Source organism: Balearica regulorum, chromosome 1 (genome assembly GCF_011004875.1).
Source record: "Balearica regulorum gibbericeps isolate bBalReg1 chromosome 1, bBalReg1.pri, whole genome shotgun sequence".
NCBI classification, from domain to species: Eukaryota; Metazoa; Chordata; class Aves; order Gruiformes; family Gruidae; genus Balearica; species Balearica regulorum.
In genome coordinates, this window is record NC_046184.1 from 132,997,607 (window position 1) to 133,021,345 (window position 23,739).

The 23,739-nt window shown below is 43.7% G+C and overlaps 1 protein-coding gene across 2 annotated transcripts in view; it reads left to right on the top strand.

The window, feature by feature from the left end:
• The window catches only part of PHKA2 (phosphorylase kinase regulatory subunit alpha 2), a 48,018-nt gene extending 24,635 nt beyond the window's left edge, over window positions 1-23,383 (top strand). The window contains exons 18-32 of one of the 2 annotated variants that reach the window (XM_075775850.1): window positions 129-292; window positions 878-1,051; window positions 2,187-2,275; window positions 3,400-3,533; window positions 5,504-5,660; window positions 7,119-7,198; window positions 7,425-7,503; window positions 7,629-7,758; window positions 9,460-9,561; window positions 10,164-10,282; window positions 12,825-12,872; window positions 14,795-14,962; window positions 16,519-16,572; window positions 17,900-18,100; window positions 18,613-23,383. In XM_075775850.1, the coding sequence (XP_075631965.1) occupies window positions 129-292; window positions 878-1,051; window positions 2,187-2,275; window positions 3,400-3,533; window positions 5,504-5,660; window positions 7,119-7,198; window positions 7,425-7,503; window positions 7,629-7,758; window positions 9,460-9,561; window positions 10,164-10,282; window positions 12,825-12,872; window positions 14,795-14,962; window positions 16,519-16,572; window positions 17,900-18,100; window positions 18,613-18,786 (1,873 nt within the window). In that variant the 3' untranslated portion in view covers window positions 18,787-23,383. The remainder of the gene's footprint in view (window positions 1-128; window positions 293-877; window positions 1,052-2,186; window positions 2,276-3,399; window positions 3,534-5,503; window positions 5,661-7,118; window positions 7,199-7,424; window positions 7,504-7,628; window positions 7,759-9,459; window positions 9,562-10,163; window positions 10,283-12,824; window positions 12,873-14,794; window positions 14,963-16,518; window positions 16,573-17,899; window positions 18,101-18,612) is intronic. The other variant, XM_075775857.1, reaches the window with a different exon arrangement.
• Window positions 23,384-23,739: the final 356 nt, after the last annotated feature.

Here is a 23,739-nt window from a genome sequence, read left to right on the forward strand (position 1 = left end):
TGCTTCGTAGTTGGCAAAGGTGGATTTGATAGCACACCTCATAGATTTTGGAGGAGTTGTTGAAAGCTCAGTGTGCATTATCAAAATAATGGATGTTAATACTCTCTAACATGTGTTCACATTTGCAGGGTGAAGATAGGCAAGCTATCCGAATTTCTTACCACCTCTTCTCATACGTATCTGAGCTTCCTGGATCCAGACTGTGATGTAAAACTGTTTGACGACCCTAACGAAGGCCGTAATAGTCCTGACAGTGAATATGGAGGCTATCCAGCAGATTTCTGTGAAAAAGGTAGTGATTTTCCACTTCAATTTTTTTCTCTTTCAAGTTCTATCAGCAGAGCCTGGGTTAACCTACGATGCAGAATCTATTTAATGCACGTTGATAGTCATTCAGGTTTCTCATGCATCAGTCTGAGGACAGTACATGCATGACTAAATTTGGAGAAAGAGTTTGGGCATATTCTTCCCACGTACGTAGTATGGTGTTGACCAGTAACTGCTGCGTAAAGCTGAGTCTGAAGAGTCAGCAGATGGCAGGGAGTGTGGAAGAGGTTAGATGGAGGAAGAGACTGTGAGGAGTCATAGACAAGAGTTTGTGCGGAAGAGCTGATCTTTGGACTACTAGCAAGATAAAAGCCCTTTTGCTTCCTTTCAAAGGGGAAAACAAATTCTAACTGTAACTGGTTTTGAAGTGTCAAAAAGTGATTAAAAAAAAAATTTCCAATTTTTTCGACTTAAAAATCTCTTGCTTATGATATTCTTGCATTTTTGTGTGCTCTTCTGTATAAGCAAGAATAGAGTGGTGTATTTAAAAAAGAAAGCACTGGTAGATTATGTCTTTAATAAACCTTTTCTTTTATGTATGTCACACTAGAAAGCCAGGATGAGCTGGATCAGTATATAAATGATGTCCTACAGAGCACAGCACTGAAATCATACCTGCCTCCAACTTCAAAGACTGCGAATCAACCGCCTGTGTTCAGTGCAAACCATTCCACAAAAGAAATACTGTCAATAATGGCCAAGACAAAGGGCTTGGAAGTTCCAGGTATTCTCCCTATTATTTATGTAGTCATAATAACAGAAAACCTGGTTTGGGTGCTAAAAGAGGTAAATTCAAGTCTTCCAAAATTCTGTAATTTAAAAAGAACTAGTGATACAAGTATGTTGTAGTCATCAGGAAATAAGTCTGAAGTTGTTATTGTGGTGTTCCCACAGTATCCCATGACTTGGTGTATACATAAATAATCTGCTATGAAATGTAAAATTTAATCAAAGTTAATGTTATGGAAACTGGTGCAGCTTGTCAGTTGGACAGAATTTTAGAACCCGAGTCAATGAAATACTTTTTTTGCCTTTGTATAAACAAAGGCAGACAAAATGTACTTTCTTATTTTAATAAAGTTGTGGTGAAATGAAATGTTTCAATGCCAGAAAAACGTAAGTATGTACATGTACTTTCTAAATTTGTAAGAACAAATGTGGTAGAGAGGGAGGACAGTATTGCTAATTATGCTATATTTCTAATAGACTGATTGCAGGATTTACACCAAAATAATGCTTTGACTGAATTTGTAAATAGATTCCAGCATATGCAGTGTTTTTATGTAGCAATGTAGTATTCAATGCCCTGGTTAAAGGAAGGCTTCCCTCAACTTCAGTGTATATTAGTAACTTTCAGGCTTCTTTGTTAGTCTTTTCTCCCATATTTCATATGCCACATCAGCTGATCCTCTATTAAATTTAATATATGAAGTTAACAGAGCATTAGCCTGCATTTACCATTATCACTTTAATTATGATATCTCACCAGTTAGACCATTTTCTCTACGTACTTCCTGTTAAAATGTTTAAAACACTTAGCAGGGTCGGGTCAGTGGGCTGTAGGATTTCTGAGGCGTGGGCTGTCACAAGAGGTATCAGTTGAGCATGTAGCTCCTGAGCCTTTGCCATGCTGATCTCAGAAACTCTGGGAGCAAGCCTGCAGGGAGATAAGGTTCAGAATGTCAGCTTGTCTCTGAGCGCCAGGCACAGCACCTCAGAAGCGTTGCCTCTGTATTTTGAGTCTTGGAGGTGTGTCTGTTTTTACCTAGTATAGTTGCTTCATGTAGGTGTTTTCGATTTTCATGTTACTGAAATGGACTTTTTTTTTTTTTTTTCTTCCTGATGGCTTTGTTTTCCAGCTGTGTCTATGTCTCTTCCCACTAAAGTTCTGAACACACACCGGAAGTCTCTGAATCTTGTTGATAATCCCCATTTCTTTGAGACAAAGGTAAGCTGTGGGAATTTTTATGCTGTTTGTATTTTTAGGGCTCAATACTGTGGCCTTTCCTGTGTTTCCCAGCCAAACCCTGTGCTAGTCCTCATTTTCCTTCACAGACAAGCCATTCTGCCTGAGGCACCAGATACCTACTCCCTTGTTTTGGAATTGATTTATTTTTTGTCTGTGTGAGGGGTTTTTTGTTAAATAGACATTATCAAATGGAAAAATTTTAATAGTGTGTGCAAAAGAGAAAATAATATAATAGGTGATTATTTTAAAGGCCAAAGGTTAACTCATCATCTTTAGTCCTAACTGAACACAGTAGGGAAGGATGGGATGTTTACAACCTTTAGAGATGTTCTCCAAGAAATGCTACTTAGAGTAATGTCTGGGCAGGAGGGTAGTGTGTGAAAGGACAGATGTCTGTAAGGCACCAGCCAAATCCCACTCCAAGGCAGGAAGATGGGGTTGTGCTGGGCACTCGTTTTGTCCTAGTATATGGGACCAGCTGCTGAGAGTGGTTACAGGAGGTTGTGTCCTGAAGGATTCTGCTCTACAGCCCCTGTCTGTGGAAATGGTATTTTAGGACCATATAAATTGCTGAATACTTATTAAACAAAACTTCTCTTTACCCAAGGACTCACAGGATTGCATTATCTGATTAGTTATCATATTAGTTTGATAAGCTTGGAAAATTTTTGATGGCAACATCTGCATTTGTAAAGCACCACATACATGCAGGTTAGAGATGGAACTTAAAAAGTTCTAAATGATTTCAACTAAAAAAACTTCTGAATTTCTCTTTACAAGTAACAGCATATGACAGGGAAAGTGTGCAAATAATTTGTTTTCCTTCTTTTACAAGATATTTTTTGTTTTGTCAAAAAAAAATTACTTTCTTGTTGATTGAACCAGAACTAGAGACTGAGTTCCATTCTGGGTGTTGTATTTCCTGGGGCTGGTCTCCCTTTCATGTCTGCAGTAGTCTGGCAAGAACTGTGTGATGTGTATGTATTTCAAGTGCAGAGTTTTGTTGCTTGACTGTTGTATTTTTTAATGGGAAGTTACAGTTTGAATTAAATCTACTTTTTTCAGGATCATTTCTTTGATTTTTCATCTGTCTTTGTTATCAGGACTGTGAAAATGTTTTGCACTTACCTAAAGATGCTGAAGGTGATTTGGATTGCAGGAGGCTTGTTGAGCAGCTGAAGGAATGCCCAACGCTCCATGATCAAGCAGATATCTTATATATCTTGCATATACTAAAGTGAGTTAACTGCGTATAAACTTCAGCATGTTTATAGTTGGTCACAACTATCTGATTATACTTCATAGGATCATAGGATAGGATCAAGGATATCCTGAGTTGGAAGGGACCCATAAGGATCATCGAGTCCAACTCCTGGCTCCACATGGGACCAGCCAAATCAGAGCATATGACTGAGAGCGTTACCCAGACGCTGCTTGAACTCAGTCAAGCTCGGTGCTGTGACCACTTCCCGGGGGAGCCTGTTCCAGTGCCCGACCACCCTCTCAGTGAAGAACCTGTTCCTAATATCCAACCTAAACCTCCCCCATCGCAGCTTCATTCTGTTCCCATGCGTCCCATGGTCACCAGAGGGAGGAGATCAGCGCCTGCTCCACTGCCCCCCCTCGTAAGGAAGTTGTAGGCTGTGATGAGGTCTCCCCTCAGTCTCCTCTTCTCTAGGCTGAACAAACCAAGGGACTTCAGCCTCTCTTCATATGCCTTCCCCTCTAGACCTTTCACCATCTTTGTTGCCCTTGTGCAAAAGCTTTCGAGTGTTTAGGGTTGTGTTTTGAGGGGAGAGGTTAAAATATTTTGTGCTTTAACGGGGATATTTTCAATTTGCTTGATTATGTAAATAAATTGCTTGTGCAAATATCAGAGTTGATTGGCACACAATTGTGAATGCATACAGGCTTGAAGGCTCACAGGTGAAATGTACAGATCCTTCCATGAATGACAACACATCTTGCTATATTTGTGGCACTCTGTTAAGTTCACCAAGATTTGGTGTGATTTTTCACAAAGATTTGGTGTGATTTTTATACACAAGAAGGGAAGTGGAGGGAAACTTCGTCTTGTCATTTTGTAACTAAACACAAAATGCAGTTTTAATAAGCTGTCACTATTTTTTCCTGTCATTCCTATGCATGCTTATGTGCATCCCTGGCTAAAACTCAGTGCTCTTCAACACATTCTTGGAAATGGTCTAACCTGAGCTGTTGGCGTTAGTAAACAGGTGCTCATTAAATAGGTTTGATGGGAACAAAATGCAAATACAAACCAATGAAATCATCTTCAGGAGTGCATTTATTGGGCTTTTTTCCTATGCAGGAGAACACTGCTGGAACCTGGCAGAAAGTTTGCTTTGGGTGCGAAGACAAGCATGTGTTAATCACAGATGGTCTTCCTTACTGCTACAAAGATTGTATTTTTGTTTATTTTAGTCTTTCTCCAGTGAGGACCTCTTCTTTGATCTTGTTTTCCCAAGCAAAGTGTTTAGCAGCCTCTCTTAAAGAGCAAAGGAAAACCTGAAAAAATACCATTTTGCTGTTTAACTACATTTAACACCATTAATTTCCTCTTCTGGACTTATTTCACAATGTTGGACAGGCAGGTGGACTTTTGGTGGACTCTGTCCCACAAACAGGTGTTGAAAGGTCATTCTGTGATGCTTCAAAACATTGTCAACAAAAAGCTGTAATGCAATGAGTTTCAAAACCAGGAAAGGAACAGAAATCTCCCTTGCTTTTTCAGTAATGGCATAAGCAGTGTGGAAGCTTAGTTGATAGCTAAGAAAAAGGCAGGGCAAAAACTTGTAGAGCCCCTGCTGAGGCATACGAAAAATGGGTGCAGACTTTAGCAGTACGGAAGACGTTGCTGAATTCTGCTCTGAAAAAGCACCACGTGGAGTGTTCCTCCAGCAGACTGCATACATGCTCAATTTAAAGCCTAGTGGGAAATCCTTGGGTGGTTGCTTTGAAGTCATAGGCTCATGGCTAAGTGCTCAAGGTAATGTGAAAGTTCCTGCTATCGGGAGGTTTTGTCTACATATAACCGATCTCTGGTGAAGGACTATGTGTCCTTTGTACTTTTTAAGTCTGTCACCAAAATGCACAGTTTGATGCAAATCAGGCTGCTCGTTGTGTGATAAGGTTAAGCAGTATAGTGTTTTATCTGATGAAAATTACTTTCTGTCTCTTTTCTGGCAGAGGCGCTGACTGGGACACAGAGCTGGATGGACAGTACGGCGTCACCGTTCATTGCCTACTCAACGAGCTCTACAGAAAGGCAGGCCTCAATCAAGAGTGGGGCTTGATCCGTTATATTTCCGGTATTCTCAAAAAGAGAGTGGAAGTCCTGGCTGAGGTATGAAATATAAATAATGCTTGTTCAGTTTCTTACCCGGAAACAAGAGATAAAACTACCAGTTTGCCAATGGGGCTTGTGCTTGCCACCTTCCAGTCTTACTTCACACGTAAACATTGGTTGCTTTTCTCATCTAAAAATCTTATTATGACTTCTTTACCTTTCTTCTCTACTGTGAACTGTGCTAATGTTGGCATGGACTGAGAATGTCACACTGTAAATGACTGTGAAGGCTTCATTTCATCTCTGTTAATCAGAGAAGCTTAATTATGTTCTTTCAAAGCTGTAGTTGTCATTGCTAATTGTGTATTGCTGTTCTGATAGCATGAATGCTTTTGGAGCACCAGGATGTCACAGTGCTAGAGATGATGCTAAAACATGACCCGATGATACCTGTCCCATTGGACAGACAGTCTGTATGTGGATGTACCAAGGTATTAAAATATCTGCGACTATTTAATGGTAACAAGAAGGATCCACTGTAAGGGTACAGATTTGATTTCGAACATTACAAAAATGTTTCCTCTCAAATACTCTAAAGCATTTAATTTCCTACTTATACCTGCATATTTCTGTAGAGCTCTTTCTCTAATTCCTAGCCGTTTTCAAACCTTGGACTGTCAAGCTAGGATGCCCTATTTTGGTGATAGTCATATCTGCAGGGAGCAATTGTGATACTTGCTCTGCATGGTATTTCATTAAACCCAACCTTTTCCATCCACAAGATATGATGGACAGGCAGTACAGACACGCTCACAGAAAGCTGCGTATGTTAAATTGCAAAGGTACTGACAAAGAATTGGGGAGGAAGAGAGTAGAGATGATGTGGTTTGTTCCACATGAAGGAAGGGAAAATAGACTCTTAAAAATCAGAGGAACATTGCTCTGTGAGGTCTTTGATTCAGGATACTAAAAGAGGTAAACTGAACGCCCACTTTTGAAGGAGGTCAGTATAAAAGAGTAAACCACTAGAGGAAGAACCAATTTCAGAATGTATCAGGGTGGCTAATTCAGGTATGTGATGTAATATGTTCTGTGTTTGTCTTTTTTTTAAGAGATATATTTATTCAAGATATATTTTTAAGACATATATTAGTACACCAAGTTTTTCTTTGATTCAAAATGGTTTTTTTCTTAAATAAAGAACAAACGTTTATTTTATGATAAAAGATAAAGTCCTTTATTGATCTGCCAGCCTCACTGGAGTCCCTACTCCCTATGCTGCTGATTTCAGAGTGGGAAGCAGGCTTCCAGCGTGGGCAGACTCTCATAGCCCTTTTGACCTCAGGGGATCTTTGGCAACTAGTTAACAGCATTCTGCTGAATCTGCATCTGGTAATTAATAGAAATGCACTTAAAAAAATTGCTAAAGAATTGTTTCATTTTCAGGAATTAAAAGCAGTATCACTTCCATGTGATTCAGAGAAGGGTCTCTTGCTTTCTGTTATGTTATGATAGGCATGCACAGACCTTCTCTCGCACCACAAGCAGCTTACTGTGGGCCTGCCACCAGAACCCCGTGAGAAAATCATTACCACGTAAGTTGGAGCCTGCCCTTCAGCTTCCTGCTGGTACCGTTCCGCTGCTATCTTCTTGTTTTAAAACTTACTCCTCACCTTCAGAAGGAATTGGAGCCACCTAGGCAGAATCGTAGGCACCTTTGCAGTGCAAAGATGTTTTCTGGGTGACTTGCTTCCGGTGCATGTTCAAGAGGTTAAAAGCAGGTGCCAGAGTCACTACTGACTGTAGTTTGCCTTCTTGCAGCCCACTGCCACCTGAGGAGCTCACAGATCTTATTTATGAAGCCAGCGGCCAAGACATCAGTATCGCAGTTCTGACGCAGGTATACAGCATGTGTAAAAAGGGTTCTTCCAGCTGTGCCCATTGCGGCGCCAGTGTTTGCTCTGTGAGTGGAGGAGCCAGTGTGACCCACTCTGAATGGGTGCCCTCATGGATTTGTCCTTACAGGAAATAATTATGTACTTGGCAATGTACGTCCGGTCACAGCCTAGTCTTTTTGTGGAGATGCTCAGGCTCCGCATTGGTCTGATAATTCAAGTGATGGCCACTGAGCTGGCCCGGAGTCTGAAGTGCTCAGGTAAGAGCAATTTTATCATAAGGGTACTTATGGCATTATTTCTGCTTCACCGAGTGGCTGATCTTTCATTTGTATGTGTTAAATCCTTTTAGTAACTTGTTCATTCAGCATATGCAGTTACAGACTTTGAAAATAACTTCTCTTTTTGACTTAATGAAAGATTCCTGCCCCCTCCATCCCCCAGTTATTTGAACTGAAGTGGAGATTAAATACTTAAGTCCCTTGACTTTCAGTAAGTGTTTGAGGTCCAGGTCATCAAATTGCACGTGGGTGTGTATTTAGGGACTCAGTGCCACTAATGTCAATGAGAACTAGGACCCTAGGTATCTTCTGAATATTCGAGCCCTAATTCATAGTTCTAGTAGTTCAAAGTAATTTCTGATCTTCTTCCTTTTATGTGTTAGCCTTCTCCCCTTAATTGAAAGTGCTCCCCTTAGTGCTTAGTTGAAAAATATTTGCTGTTTAGATTTCAGCAAGTGATATGTTATTTTGCGAGGAGGTCAGCAAAAAAAAAATTCTTACAGGCCCCCAAGATGTTGCATATGCCCTACGAGAACCCAAGAATTGAGTAACAAACAAGTGGTGCAAGGCAAAAGTATTTTAAAACTCATTTTGGAAGTGAAAAGTGAAACTAGAGAGAAATCATGACTGAAGAGAGATCTGAAAAATCACTGAAGAATCTTCCCCATTGAAAGGAGTCAGAAGTCTAAGAAGGAGCAGTCATGAAGAATAATCAAGTTAATGTGATAACTCTGTAGTCAAATGCTGACACTTAGGAGCATGATCTGGGCCATATTTTTGTGGCTCAGCTCTTGTTACCATTTCTAATGCACACCTTAAAAGGGGTAACTTTGTGGAAGCATATTTTCTGGTCTCCCTGGTTTTCTCCCTCGTGAAGTAGGGGACCCTGGTAGCTGGTTAGTTGGAGCCCACTTTGGATGCTGCTGCTCTCTAATTGGAGTGGCTGCCACTCAGGGATAGCAGGTTTCTCCCTTAGGAGAAGTTGACAAAAGGGGCCAGGTAATTCTCTGGGATAATTCTGTTTCTGTATGAAACCTGTAGCTGAATAGTAGAAGCTGCTTTTGTTCACAGTGCAAAGCTTCTCTTTCCTGGGGTCCCCTCAGTTTTTCTGTACCCTTAAATGCCAGCTGCTTTGTACACTGCCCCCAGCTTCATTACTTTTCCATGTTCTCCTATGGGAGATTTGTCTGTGCACACACGGGTGCTCACGTGTGTGTATGGGCTTTTTCTGTCTCTCACTTAACAAGCATGATCCTTTAATCAAATAAAACACAAGCCTTCCACATGCATGCATTCCTTTATGGGATAATTCTGGCTCTGTAATTTAAATCTACATGTCATCTGCTGTTGGGAGATGGCTGTCATGCCTTTCCAAGTGATCTTGCTCTGCAAAGGAGCATACTTTCTCATCATCAGCTTAAGTGAGATTTCACACAAGCTGCAGCATAATAGTCACTAATGCAAATAGTGTTACTTCCGTGCAGTGTTTGTTGTTTAGTCCTGAAATGTATTTTCTTTGAAATGTGACTCTATGTATTAATTTTTTAAAGGAAGCATTAGCCACAAAGATAAACATGACTGAACTTCATTCAGTCAGCAGCTTACTTAGGAAAACAAGCTATAAAGCCACCTATAGTGAGGTTTGTCTTTTTCTTTTCTTTTTTTTTTTTTTTAAACTAGGTGAAGAAGCTTCAGAGAGCTTGATGAATTTAAGCCCCTTTGATATGAAAAATCTCCTACACCATATTCTCAGTGGAAAAGAGTTTGGAGTGGAAAGAAGCTGTAAGTTGTCCACTGGGATACTTGTATATGTTAAGTGAGAATTATAAAGTTAGATTGTCTTATAAGTAGGAATCTACTCTCTCAGTGCATAAAATAGAGGTATAGGTAATGGGTGGCCGGTACTTGTGTATGTCTGCCATGGAATGAAGAAAACAAATATAATGGCACCTGTCTTGCACTGAAATAAGATTGTATCAAGTTTTCAGTGATATGAAGGCAAACCTTTAAAATGAAGCAACTTGGTGACCAGAATGAAAACCATAATAAAAAGCTCATATTCAAGGAACATGTCTGTGATGACCAGATTCCCAACTGCCTGTCAACTGTCTCCTGGCTTCATTCTTAGGCCCTCACAGACTCATTGCAAATCTGACGTCTGTGTTTGCTCAGTGTCTTGGAAAATAAGGCCTGATATCCAGATATGGATCTAGGCCCCGACTTGATGCAATCAGGTTTGAACTATTGATGTGATTTGAAAGGACGTTGTTATGAAGAGTGTTGTATGCTTCTGAAAGGATATGTGTTTATCTTTAATTTCTAGATACAATTTCGTCTGTTTTTCTACCCCTAGAATTTTAAAAATGTCCATTTGCTTCTTTTAGTGCGACCTGTAGATTCCTCTTCATCTAGCCCTGCAATTTCTATTCATGAAATGGGGCACTCTGGAGCAACCAAAACAGAAAGAAGTGGTATAACTAAATTGAAGAGTGAGATGAAGCAGGTGAGGGGTTTTCTGTCAATGCTCATCAGAAAACGCAGCTGTTTGGGAACTGTGTTATGTTAGGTTTTATTCTTGGTAAATGGCAGAAGTTTCCAAAGATCCTTTGATTTAAAGCTGATCACTAAATGGAAGGCAGTAAGGGGATGTTTCCTCTAAAAATGTGCTTCCTTTTTTGTTCTTATTTCACATGCTGAATATAGAACTTGAACAAACTCTAATGCATTCGTGGCATCAACTTTAAAACAGTTCTTTAATCATCTTTAGCTAAGGAAAGTTCAGATGTACAAAGTGCAGCTTTTGTCCAAACAATGTTCATTTTTATACTCTGCACAAGTTGCTAATGTGCTCCACACGCCTTTTGGAAAAGATACACTTGGAAAAGAAATCTTGGTTTGTTTTCTTCCTGTTTTGTTTCTTCAGAATGGAGGATGATGACTGCTAGAATATATTTAAGTTCAGTACTTTAAAGTACACAGCAACTGAGAATATTGAGAAATAGCATAGAAAATACCTCCAAAGTATTCTGAATTAATGTAATTGATGTTTTTGCTATGAGTGTTTTTTATTTCTCTCTTTTTATGTTTCTATTGGTAATTTTCTTTTGCTCTAGATAAATAGGAAGGTAGTGATCAAGTAGAATGCATTTATAAGAATTAATAGCTTCATATTGTTCAGCCTGGAGCAGAGAAGGCTCCAGGGTGACTTTCTTGTGGTCTTTCAGTTTACAAAGGGGGCTTATAACAAAGAGGGCTTTTAAGAAAGATGGGGAGAGACTTTTTGCCAAGGCCTGTTATGGCAGGACAAGCGGCAATGGATTTAAAATGAAAGAGGGTAGGTTTGGATTGGATGTAAAGAAGGAATTTTTTATGCTGAGGGTGGCGAGGCACTAGAACAGGTTGCCCAGAGATGATGTGGATGTCCCATCATTGAAAGTGTTCAAGGTCAGGCTGGACTGGACTTTGAGCAACATTATCGAGTGAAAGATGTCCCTGCCCATGGCAGGGGAGGTTGGACTAGATGATCTGTAAAGGTCCCTTCCAACACAACCCATGCTGTGATTCTATATTAGAAACACATTTATAAGAAGATGCTTTCTTCTCAGAGCTTATCAAGCCTGATTAATTTAATCTGAGGCCATTTCTGTAAGTTTCTGAGGAAGTACGTGATATTTTTCTTTGATTGTATGAAACAGATTTGCTCAATAAGCCTTTAGAAAGAAGTGGCATTTCTGCCTGGTCTTCACATGGAGCATTTGATGGTGACAGTAAAGATCAGTTAATGATCCTTCACGGGACACGTTAAGGCTGGGAAGCGAAGGCGCCTGTGAAACGTGTGGTGTCTGTCTCACAAGACCTGGTTGCCATGTTTGAGCCATGCCGCTGCCTGAGCGTGGTCGTGGCCGAGGCTCGTGGTCAGCCGTGGCTGTGAAGGTGCTGCTAGCCGCTTTTGTAGGGGTTCAGTCTGAGCGGGGCTCACAGTCATACGGTGCCTGTATGACTTCAGGGCCTTTCCAGGATGGAAGAGGGACGAGGCACTAGGTGGCAGCAGTATTTTGTTTTAAATACAGAGGTGGGCCTGAGCTGAAACACTTGGAGGTTTGTTGACGTTGGAAAGACGTTTCCTGCGTTGCTTTTGCATTAGATGGAAACCTGGTATCTGGCACAGAGGAGGAGTTGGCTGTTGATATTTTTGTTCCCCCCACCTTTCCAGTCATGCTGCTTCCTGCAATGTCTCACCGCATTCTCTGAATAATTCACTAGATGCTAATTTAATGTCATTTTGGCAGGTGGGGGGGGAAATCAACTTTGTGTTACAAGGAGCATTTCAAGTACTTGTATTAAGGTCTCTTTGCACCAGACCTCAGGTGTTGAGAGACTGCAGCTCTCTTGTTTGTGGCTGTTGTTGTTTCCTGAGCCTGAACACCAAGCCTTTGCCTGGGTCTGAACCGTTAACACTTAATTCGGAGGCATGGCTTGGGGTGGACACTTACAGAAAAGCGCTGCAAGCCTGTGGTGCTGCATCCACGTTGCAGTAAAAATGTTGCCTTGCAGCTGTTTCTGTTTAGCGCTGCCCACCGGGTTGGCAGCTCGCAGGCTTTCTGCAACAAAATGACCTTCTCGTGCAAAGAGAAGCTGCTGACATTGCAACGAATGGGGAATGGAAGTGGGGAGCTTGGGGTTTTTTTCCCAGTCCTGAGTCACAGGGAAACTTTTGCCTGTGTCTTAAACTGTGGAGGTTTGTGTTGGCCGTGCGCGGAGCTCAGTGGATGGCGTGGGCTGGTTGTGGCTGCACCACCGCCAAGCGAGGCTCCTGGCGTGGCAGGGTTCTGCCTCGTGGTGACCCTGGGAATCGGCAGCAGCTGCCCTGACCTCAGCTGAAGTGCAGCACTGCAAGAGGCCAGAGGCTGTCACACTTCTCCCCTGAGTACCTGAGCTTACTCTATGTTTCTTGTCTGTGCACGGATGGGTTACTTAACCTTGTTTGCATCCTGTTCTGTCGTATCTGTCTGTCTGATGTATTGGTGTCTGTTTTTGTTTTGTAGTTCTTTCATGAGGGCCACTCCATGTCCAGCAGCATGTTCACTTCCACGGTAAAACACTGTCTGCAGCTCTGCACCTGCTCTTCACCCTGTGTTGTGTGTGCAAGGGTCTTAGCTCTAGTCACCTTCTGTGGCTTCTCCTGCATAAATCTTGTTTTCAAAACCTGCCTCTCTGTCTTGTTCATCTTCATTGGGAACCACTTCTCATTAGTAATCTTTTAATAGAACTTGAGTCTCGCATTTAGATCCACTTAGTTCTTCTGAAGCTTAAGAAGTTGTAGCAGATAAAGCACTATAGCAGATTTAGCTTCTTGATGGTGGATTATGTTATAGGTGTCATCAGGATTTAAAAGTAAGGTAGTGTTGATAAATGCAGGCACTCTCTGGATAGTAATGAACCCAGAATAGCTTCGGGTTGCTGAAGCATGGGTTTTATGGGCATGGGTATCTCCTCAGGCCATCATCTCCTTTCAGGGCAGAGACCTGTAACTCTTCTTAAGCTCTCACTGTTAAGAAGGAGGATAACTGTTTAAATATTTTACCAACAGAAACCCCAACAATTTAAAGTAAATCTGAGGCTCCAAATCTGTCACAAAGAAACAGAAGGCTTGCAGCTACGCTTGCACTTTGAACTGGTGGTTGTGATTCATGGTTCTCTGCGTCTGCAGACTTTCTGTCGATGTCACACCGCCCAAGTGTCCTAAATACACAACTGCAGAGCACCAGTAGCCCTGTGGCCTGGCCTGACAACTGCCAGCTTGCTGTTGCCTCTCTCTTCCCACGTACCAGTGCAGAAAGTCAGGCTTCAAGCGTGTGTTTGATTCAAGTGCACAGAATTGTTCAGTGAGATCTTTGCTTCTCTGAACCACCTGAGTAGCCAGATGATTTATTGTAAGCAGATGGATTTCTCTACTTTGGCACCCACCCTCCTGCTGACCTCCTGCATCCCCAGCTCTGCTCAGGCTGAGGTGGGGGACGTTCTGTCTGTGTCGGTGTGCAGCGGAAGGGAATAGCATGCATCGAGCCATCAAGGGAACACGACCTGTGCCTCACTGACACCAACAGGAGTGAACATGGACTTTGTTTGCTTTTACTGGTCTTTTTGCACAGCTTGGCTGTGAAGAGTCAGTGAGCCTATCCTTTGCAAATACACAGTTTTTGTTCTTATTTCCCACCTTCCCCAGTACTTGGCTCAGGCAGTTCCTTACTCAGAGATGATGGGATTTGAGATGGGGCTGTCAGTGGAGTCCTTTCCGGGCTGAAAGTAGTAGGTGTGCAAAAAGGAACAAGGAAACAAGCACAGTCTCTGGGAGTGCAAAGAGTAGGAAGACTACATGTGTGGAAACGGGAACAAGAATTTGGTGGTAGTGCCACAACTTTGAAGATGATTTGCTGCCTAATTTAGTCTCCAAGTCTCGTAGAGTAAAATCATAGAGCAATAGTGACAATAAAGGAAACACGACTGATACTTACAGAGAGGCAGGCATGATGACTACATGACCACATGAAGTCATTTTTTAATCTACTTACTTTAATGGAGCTTTTTGCATGGAGGACCTTTCTTGCTGGACTCATGGACCTTTTGGTTCTCTTATGACACTTAGACTGAAGTCTGAGTCAGACCTACCTGCAAATCCCGCCATCTGGCACACCAGTGACACTGCCCTGGCAGCCAGCTCATACTTGTTAAAATAGTCATGCCTTGTGTTGAACCAAGCAGTGAAGTTTACAGTGTTATGCCTTGTTGAACTGCTTCCCTGTTTTGTCGAGAAATGATTGAAGTACTGGAGAAGTGAAGCTTGTTGTGAAGGGGAGAGAAAGGGATCAGTCCTGCTCTGTCATCTCGTATGACATCCTGGCCTCTATTTTTTCGCTGGTTCTGAGGTAGCATTGTTAACAGAATGATGCAGTCACCAGGAGTAGCATTTGGGGTGGTAGAAAGCAGCTAACCAAGGCTTTAATGTTTCTTGCAGAAAGGCAGTACTCCATCATCTCCCACTAGTACTTCTCCTACTGGCTCCAGTGGAGACACGAGCTGGGGTGACCGAAAAGGGCAGTGGCTGCGCAGACGGAGGCTTGATGGTGCTATTAACAGAGTTCCTGTTGGCTTTTACGAGAAAGTATGGAAAATCCTTCAGAAGGTAAGTTGATGGATGTGGAGGGCAGGAAGCAAGCAAGCTGTACCGTAACTTGGGAGGTGGTGGTCCAGAGGCGGTACGTTGCGGAGAATTGATGTTGGTCTTCAGCTGGAAGACCAGTGGAAACCAGTGTCATTAGCAGGATGTGAACATAGGATTGAACATAGAAGGGCTCCATTAGCACAAGTTCACGTGTTTGTTTGTATTTTTCTCTGAAACCACTGGCACTGAATTTCAGCTGAACGGTTCTGTTCCGCCACTCTCTCTTTTGCATTGCCCATGGCATAATGCAAGTTGTGATCAGTGCTGCTGAAGGACACCACAGTGTTGTGCTGTTTGTGTGCACTAGTTCAGAAAGGCTGTGAGGAATGAAGTAGGAAACTGCACTGACTCTTCCAAAAGATCTTGAGATCTCTTGCTGGCTCTTCTGAGCTCTGTGGCATTCTCAGCATTTTTCTGTTTGTTTTTAAGTGAAAAGTAAGTCCTTGCCAGCACCTTGGAGATCAGGGGTATGGAAATGTGTTGAAGCAGCTCTCCAGGAAGGAAGAGAGGGGAATTAGGAGTTTTTACTAAGTTCAAAGTGATTATGCACCATTTCCTGATGAAAGCCAGAATCCTGCACCTTGCAGGACTGAGCTGGTCATGCCCACACAGTTGGGAAAAATGTGCATCACCAGCTCAGGTTGATTTTGGTTGTCCTTCAAAAATCACTTATGCTGAAGCTGCTAGCGTTGATGTCAGCCAAGATGAGTCATACATGACCTTGTGGCTATTTACTAATGGGATCTTTCAGTAGAGTGAGCATCACTTCTGTCCTGACCTCGCGTAATAGCTGGGAGTGTTGGAACGGTTTTCTGAGTATTAAAATCAATTGCACTTACTTAAGTTGTCTTCAATATTTCATTCTTAAACTCCCTTTGGACTACTCATTAAAGCTCTCTTCTTCGCAGTGCGTTTTTGTACCTCAGGTAGCCAGATGTGTCATTCCTTTGCCTGCTTTCTCACCAGTTAGATTTTGTCACTCTTTTCTGGTGTACCACTTGGTATTTCTGACACCACCTCTTCGCTGGTGTTGGTGGCCTGTGTCCAAGCACCACAACATGTTGACAATCCTGAGTTGTGGTGCCCTGGATCTGAAACACTTAGTACTAAGTATTGTTTTAGCAAAAACTGAAAAATGAAGTTTCTCGCTTTCGTGGTCTGTTGTCATGCTTTTGCAGTGTCTTTTATTTCTACATCCTTTCCCACAGAATGTTCTCGTTGATTTGTTTTCCGCCTTTGTGTGCCTCTTGCTGTAGTGGCTCTCTAAGTACTTTCTTCCCCTTCTGTAACTGGACTGGAGCACAGCACGCTCTCTACGTGTCATGTCAGGCTATTTCTAACGTTTGCCAGTTTATATAATAATTTCTTCAGCAAAGGTGAAATAATATTTTTAACAGGTTTTGTTGTTGTTTGGGGTTTTTTGTGGATTTTTGTGGAGTTTAACTGAGGGTTATTGCATATTGGCTTACTTGCAAGAACTGTAATTTCTGTTCATTATCAAAATGATGTTGTTTCAGTGCCATGGTCTGTCCATTGATGGGTACGTCCTTCCTTCTTCAACCACCAGAGAGGTACAGTAAAATGCCAACGATTTTCTAGCCCCATGACTGACTGTTCGGTTTGACAGCGTTAAGATGTGCTGTTGCAGATCCTTAGTTTGAAGAAGGTTAGAAGATCTGGACCTTCCCTCCAGCGCTTCTGCCAGCTTCCCCAGGGCTGTGTGGTTGAGTTCCTGCTGGACAGGCCTGGAGCGGGGTCGTGGCGGGTTTTCCCCTTTGCCCAGCCTGCCCCCTGCACACCTTCACTGACCCCGTGGAACAGTGCTTGAAAGAGGGTGACTGATGGCACTCCTTCGGGCAGGGGGAGGAGAAAGCGCAGCCTTGTTGGAATAAAGCAGACGCATTGCTCGCCACTTCGGTTGTTTTAATATGCCACAATAGCAGCCGGTGTATTTTGGCATCACGGTCTCAAAAGTAAATACCTATTAAGGATGATTGTTTCTAACCAAAGCTTGGACACTTTAAATCCATAACCTTTCCTTACATTATTTTTTCCTTAGTTGGATTGTGACTCTGTCTTTAGGCACTCTAATTCAAGTTTTGAATTCACATCTATAACACAAACTCTTGTGAACAGTAATCCATCAGCAGAAGAGAGGTGCTTGTGTGCCTGAGACTATTTTCCTGTCTCGTTCCCTCAGATTTGTCTCTGGCTTCCTTCTCTTCTGAGGGATGGTGGTAACAGCTAAAGAGAGAGGAGCTGGAATTTTCTGCCAAATTTAAACCTTTTTCTGCAGAATGGAGAGCTTTATTTATCCCTATTGTGTAGATAAACAGGCTTATCTTTTTTGCCTGTCAGACCTAGACAGTATCTAATTTTGCTGTTTAAAGGGATCAAACAAGCACAAACCTCCTAAGGCAGCAGCCTTTATGCCAGTGCAAATTAGGCTGCTCTACAAACCATATAGCTATATCTCTGTGTGGAAAAGCATTCACTCCAAGCAGGTGGTTATTTTTAAAACTCAACAGTAATTTTGGCTTTGCAACTAACCTGCAATGCCAGAAAGATACTTACAAGGCAGAGTGCCTGAGACTGCAGCAAGAGGAGCAAAGAGTTAATTTGCCAGCTAAGCATCAGCGGTCCTGTGTGTAACTAAAACGTGTGATGGGTTGCAGGGCTGGAGCAGTCTTCTGGAAGTTGCATAACTGTTTGCAGGAGCAGGGCCTAGCAACACAAAAAGCTTCTGTAAGTGCTAAAGCCGTGCAAAACATTTTGTTTGCTTCAATCAGACTACCCCCGTGTGCAGAGAGGAGCATATGTTTAAGCGCTTGCAGGATGTGGGGAACTAGTCTTTTGGAGTTGTCAGTTTCTCTTTCCGTTTCCCCTCAAACTTGCCAGATGACCCCGTGCGAAATCAAGTTTGCAGTGCACGTGGAGTCGGTGCTGAACCACGTACCCCAGCCCGAGTACAGGCAGCTCTTGGTGGAAGCTATTCTGGTTCTCACGTTCCTCTCTGACATCGAGGTGAACAGCATCGGGGGCATCATCCATGTGGATCGCATCGTGCACATGGCCAACGACCTGTTTCTGCAGGAGCTGGTGAGTTCAAAGGGCAGCAGTGGGAAGCCTCCGCATTTGAAAATTGTCCTCTGCTCCTTTTTTTAATACGTGTGGTGGGCTTGATTTTTTTTTCCTTATGCTTTACCCCTGCAAAGACAGATCAAATCACTTAACATCTTCTGGAAATATATTTGGAAAACTAATTAGAGAGTTGTGGGAGATTTAAAGGGAATAAAATTATGGTGGCTAACAAGCTCTGAAGTGGGTAGACTGAAGTGAAGTTTTGCTTCACCGAAGCATTAGAATTACCAATATTTGAGTAATCCTGCCTGCCCTCCCTGCAAAGGGCAAAGTCTGTGAAGATTTTACTTACGCTGGTCCAACTAAGTCATGTGGGTCCTATAACAATCCTTACAGAGGTTTTCATGAGGGGAAAGGAAAATTGCTTTCAGTATTATTTGGCACAAATGCAAAATCATCATGTCGCTGGTTTTTTTCCAGTAAACGAGCACGCATGCCTAACTTCCCCTACTCTGCTTGTGTCTTTTCAGAAAGCATTCGGAGCTACTGGTAGTATCTTGGAGAAGGACGTAGCCACAGGAATTTGCCACTTTTTTTATGACAGTGCTCCAAGCGGGGCCTATGGCACCATGACGTACCTAACAAAAGCCATAATTATTTATTTACACGACTTCCTGCCTAGCACAGGCTGTGCGATGCAATAAGCGATGCCTCCTGCGGGAGGGAAGGCTCAGAAGCTCTTTCTCCCCGTTTCCCTTTCATGAACCTCTCGTTTAGTTGCTGCATGTATGTGTGCCGTGCACTACCTCAGTGTATTAGGCTAGTCGTCATGCTCCGTGCATGCCTACCTGCAGGGGACAGGTAGGTGGAGTTTGGCCTGGTGTTAAGAGAGCGTGTGAGAAATAACAAATAATGAGGCTTATTCTGCCTGAAGTGCTTAAATGTAATTCATATTAAATTAGCAAGAATTATACAGTTCTGCCAAGGGGAAAAGAGATTACTCTGTGGAGAGCAAAAGGCATAATAAAACGAGGGAGCTGTATCTTGGGCATAAAGTCTCCCAAATAAGGGAAGTGATGGAATTCATGAATTTTTCTCCTGCTGTGTGTAAATGTACAGCATTGTGAATCACCAGTGCACAGTGTGAAACATCCAGGGAAATGTAAATTAGAGGAGTAGGAATAGCTTGAAATAACCAGGTAATATTTCTAATACATGTTTATCCTGATTCTCGTCTCATTTGTATCCAGTCAGCGCAGGGCTAACACCAGTAGAGACAAATGTCTTTCTTACAATATCCGCTAATTTGAGAGGATAGCCTCTCTTGGGAAGCTGCATCTCTCTGTAATCTGAACCAAATAGCTCCCTTCCCTGCATCTCCAAGGCTTCGGAGGCAAAATCTCAAGACTCCAGGTTCTCCAAGGTGACAGACAGTTTTATGCCTGTAATCCCTTCCTCTGAATGGAGCAAGATAAACTTCTTCCAGTGAAGCACCCTTTCCAGGTCTCCTGAGCCTTTCCCTTGCAAATAGCCTCAGAGTTAAGAATGGCATAATTCCCACCCTTCCAGCGCCGCATAAGGTTATGCAAGGCTTTGATGTTTGTCTTTTTTTTTTTCCCCCCTTTTCCCTTTTTTCTTTGTTCTTTCTTTTAATTCGCAGTCGCACTTGTCACATGTAGTTAGGGATGGGCTACCTGGAAGTCTCCCTTCAGCGGGCTCCTGGGTTAGTGCCTGCACCTTGAATCTGTCCCCGGGAAATCAGTTTCTGTGGCTGCTCTGAGCAGCTGCAAGGAGAATAGGTGTGTCCGTGGCCATTAAAACTGAAAACAGAGGTAGGCTGCCCCCGAAAGGGAAAAAACCCTGCTTTACCCCAGGCATTGGTTGCGGTTTTCCTTGTGCCGGTGCTGCTGGTTTTGCCACCAGCCAGCACGCATCTGGCTCACGGCTTCAGAAAGTGGCTGTAGCTTTAGCCTCTCCCACCACCCTGGGCTCCCTCAGCTGCGCTGGGCTATGCCGGCACTGCCGCCGTGCGAGCAGAGAGGGTCAGAGCGGTTCTGTCTTGCCAGGTGAGGGGAAAAGAGCAGATAAGGCCTGTAAAAAGTAAGTATTTTCTGTGCTAATAAGCCTGTTAAGCATATCGCTGTGAGACCCCGCTTCACTCTCTCAAAACACAACTGTGCCATTTTTTACAGGATTTGAAAACTTTTTTCTTGGTAACAATAGTACAGGGTGCTTTTGAGAACAAGGTTTGTGGTTCCAGTTTTACACAGATAACTGAAATACCTGATGAAAGGAGGGAAGTAAAGCCCTGTCTCACTTGTCAGTCGCTGGCACCCGTGGTCGTGGGGAGGCTGAGCTCTCAATGGCCATGCCACCCCTCCGGCTGTCCCTCTACAGAGTCGCTGCTGCTGTAACAATGTCTGGACACTGGCTGAAGAGAGCGAAGGTGTGGGAGGTCTCTGGAGGCGATTTCATGTTTTTGCAGACACAAGGAGAGTTGGGCAGTCCAAGGGCCCAGGAGCTTCTCACGGGTTGCTCGGAGGGGCACGGACTGTGTTAACCGCCATGACAACTGTGGGGCCTGCTGAGGGGCCAGTAGGAAGGGGTCATTCAGGTACAGTTAGCACTTGGATGTGGAAGTCATTTTACTGGCGTGGTGCCTCTTTTGTAGGGGTTTGCCTTTGCTGTAGGTTTTTGGGTTTGGGGGGGTTTTTTCGTATTTATTGTGAGAGATCATTTTACTTGTTTCGCATAAAAGAAAATAAAATCTTTTGTCTAGTTGAAGCAGACAAATGTGACAGCACGGAGCGTGAACAGACGTGAGCCTGTGTGATGGTTTCTTGTTCTCTCCACTATCATACAACAAGGCAGTAGTAGCAGTTACTTTTGCTTTTCTTGTTGAATCCTAGATTGTGAGAAATGCAAGATGATTTTCTCTCAGACCTTTTTTTTAAAAGAACAAAACAAAACAAATCCTACAGTGTGATCTTGTTTTCAGAAACAAGAAGGGTGATGCAGTTTTACATGCAGCTTCACTGAAGTCTAAAGCGATGTAGCCTAAGGCAAAACATACCTGGACACCCCGTAACTCTTCAGTGGAAGTCTGAGAGATATCTTTCATTTGCAATTCATAGTACGACCTAGGTTATGGTATATTTATGATCATCATGATCAGTTATCATATGGAGTGCAGATGCTTGGAAAGTATTTACATGGTAATTTGAAGAGTTCAGGTAGCTGGTGGTGAAGGATGGGATTCCAGAACACAGCACCAATGGAAGTGAAGCTCCTATTACCTCCAGGTCAGGCACAGCTGCAACTCGCTGCTGTGTTACTTCTCTGCCCAAAGAACCATTCCAACTGGAGAGTTGCATTTTAGTGCAAACCTCATTAAGCAAAAAAGGTTTTACACAGGCACTGCCCCCCCCCCCCCCGCTTTGCTGAGGATCCACCTGTGCGTGCGTGTTAAGCTGTTGCAAAGCAGAGCTTGCATTGGCGGTGCTCCCAGTTAAAATACGTGTCAATTTTGCAGTTTCTGCAGGGCTGAGCTAATTGGCAGAGGCTCGACTTGGCTGTCAGGCTTCCCAGGGGAGCCGGCAGAGAATTACACAGCCAGCTTGAAGTCCCTGGAAACTCATTTATGGAAAGAAGGCAAAGGTAAACAGGCACATCCTGTGCCTCAGAAATAAGGACATTAATGAATTAAAATAGACTGACCCGAGACCTGGTCTTTCCAGTCTGAGGGGCGCTGCTGCTGTAGGCAGTTTGCAGCTGTGGGGACAGAAGCACCTGCACTGCTCTGTGGGGGACAGCCAGGCGCACCTGCTGACAGAAATGGGGCTGCTCAGGAGCGCTGGCTGGAATAATTAGCTGTGTCCATACTGCATGCTGGTCCCAGCCCAGCGCCTCCAGGCCAGTGCCCTCCTTACTCACTGCCTCACCACTGTTTCCTCCCTGTTGATGTGCAAAGGACACAACTTGTCAAACTAGACAGATCAAAAGTGGCATTAATCCCCCTCCGGAGCTGCTCCTACAAGTAGATGTCAAAACTTAATGGTTGGGGTCCAAAATTCGTCTGGCTTCTGTCCTGCTAATTGTGGTCTGAGCCCTGCCTGTTTTTGGGAGGTGAAGGTGAGCTGCGCAGTCCCTAGCAGTCCTAAAAAGGGGTGGCCACTCTGTGGCAGGTGGTGGAACACCTGGGCTTGCTGCACCCCTGCAGGCACGGGGCGCTGCGGGATCATGTCACCCATCCCGCAGCAGCCGGAGGCTTGAGTGAAGCGAGAGCCTGGGTCAGTCCAGGTCCAACATTGGGCCCTTCCTGGTGTGGTCCATGGGTAGGAGCAGGGTTGTCCAGGGAGTGTGGGGGGGAAGAGATGCCACCAGCGGTAACGTTGGTACCTGTAGGGCAAAAGCTTGGGCACTCACGTGCAGACTGATTCAGTCCCTACTTACAGCTGTAATAGTAGACACTGCATAGAATTGTGGGATAAAAAACAAACCAGGATTGGGGATGGGAGTTATGGAAGAAGAGCTTCAGCTCATGCAGTTTGGATGCAAGTACAAGTAGCTGGGCTCTCTCCCACTCCCAGTTTCAGTCTGGAGTGGCTTTTATTCCTGGCATGAGATGTTTCACAGTTACTCCCCCTGCCACCCCCCCCCCTTCTTCTGTCAGTGGTGGGGGGCTCCTGTGTGCTGCTAGCAGCTGGCAGGGCAGGCTTGCTGCTTTTTTGGCTCTATGACTCAGCTCCTCTCACACTTGAGTGCTGTGTCCCTGAAGGCTCCTCTTGCTGCCGGCTGAGGAGCGCTGCCTTGCGACTTCACCATGACGTCCCCTCTCAGGAAGTGACCTCTGGGCAAGCATCCTTCAGCTTCACGCTAGGGCAGCTTCAGGGGCTTCTGGTTAGAGGGGGAGATGGAAGCTGGAGGCTGTGGCCATGGTTCTGAGCACCTGTGGCTGGTTGTGCACCCTGGCTTTGTCCCCTCTCCTGGTGGGGTGGGAGGTGGCAGAGGAGGACTCCAGAGCCGCACTGTCCTGTTCCACCTTGTTGCTTCGCACCCACAGCCAGGAAACAGACGGAAGCGAGATCCCACCACACACCCTGTTTTTTGTCCCCCCCCTGAGGTGGAGCCTTTTGTCACTTCGGTGGAATAAGGTGGGACTGATCCTCACAGTCCATAGATCCGAATAAATGCATGCTAAACCCAGACATTCTCTATGACTAATGCCATGACAATTTTGTTGTAAATTTTGTTTGCACTATTAAAGATTTTTCTTTCCCCTCCTCCCCTAGGCAATAGAAATGTGTGTGTATGTGTGTGCATGTTTATTCATAAATCTGTCAAGTTACAAAATACATCTGAAAAAGTATTTTGTATTTAATTATAGAGAATAAGATTTAAGAAAGCCTGCAGTACCTTAAGCTCGGGCTGCTGTTCCATTCTGTGACGATAAACTGGGAAGGATGCTGCTTTTTGTACTTCCAACACTGTTGCTAAATAAAAGCAAGCTATTTTACTTAGCTTTTCTCTTGCTATTAACATTTAAAGACAGGCCAGGCTGGAATCTTTTCCTGCCCCCAGAGCGCTTTGTGCACATTGTATTTACGAAAGCTGAATTAGGTAATAGCATTTTCAAAAAGCTCCTGAGCTGGCTGCAC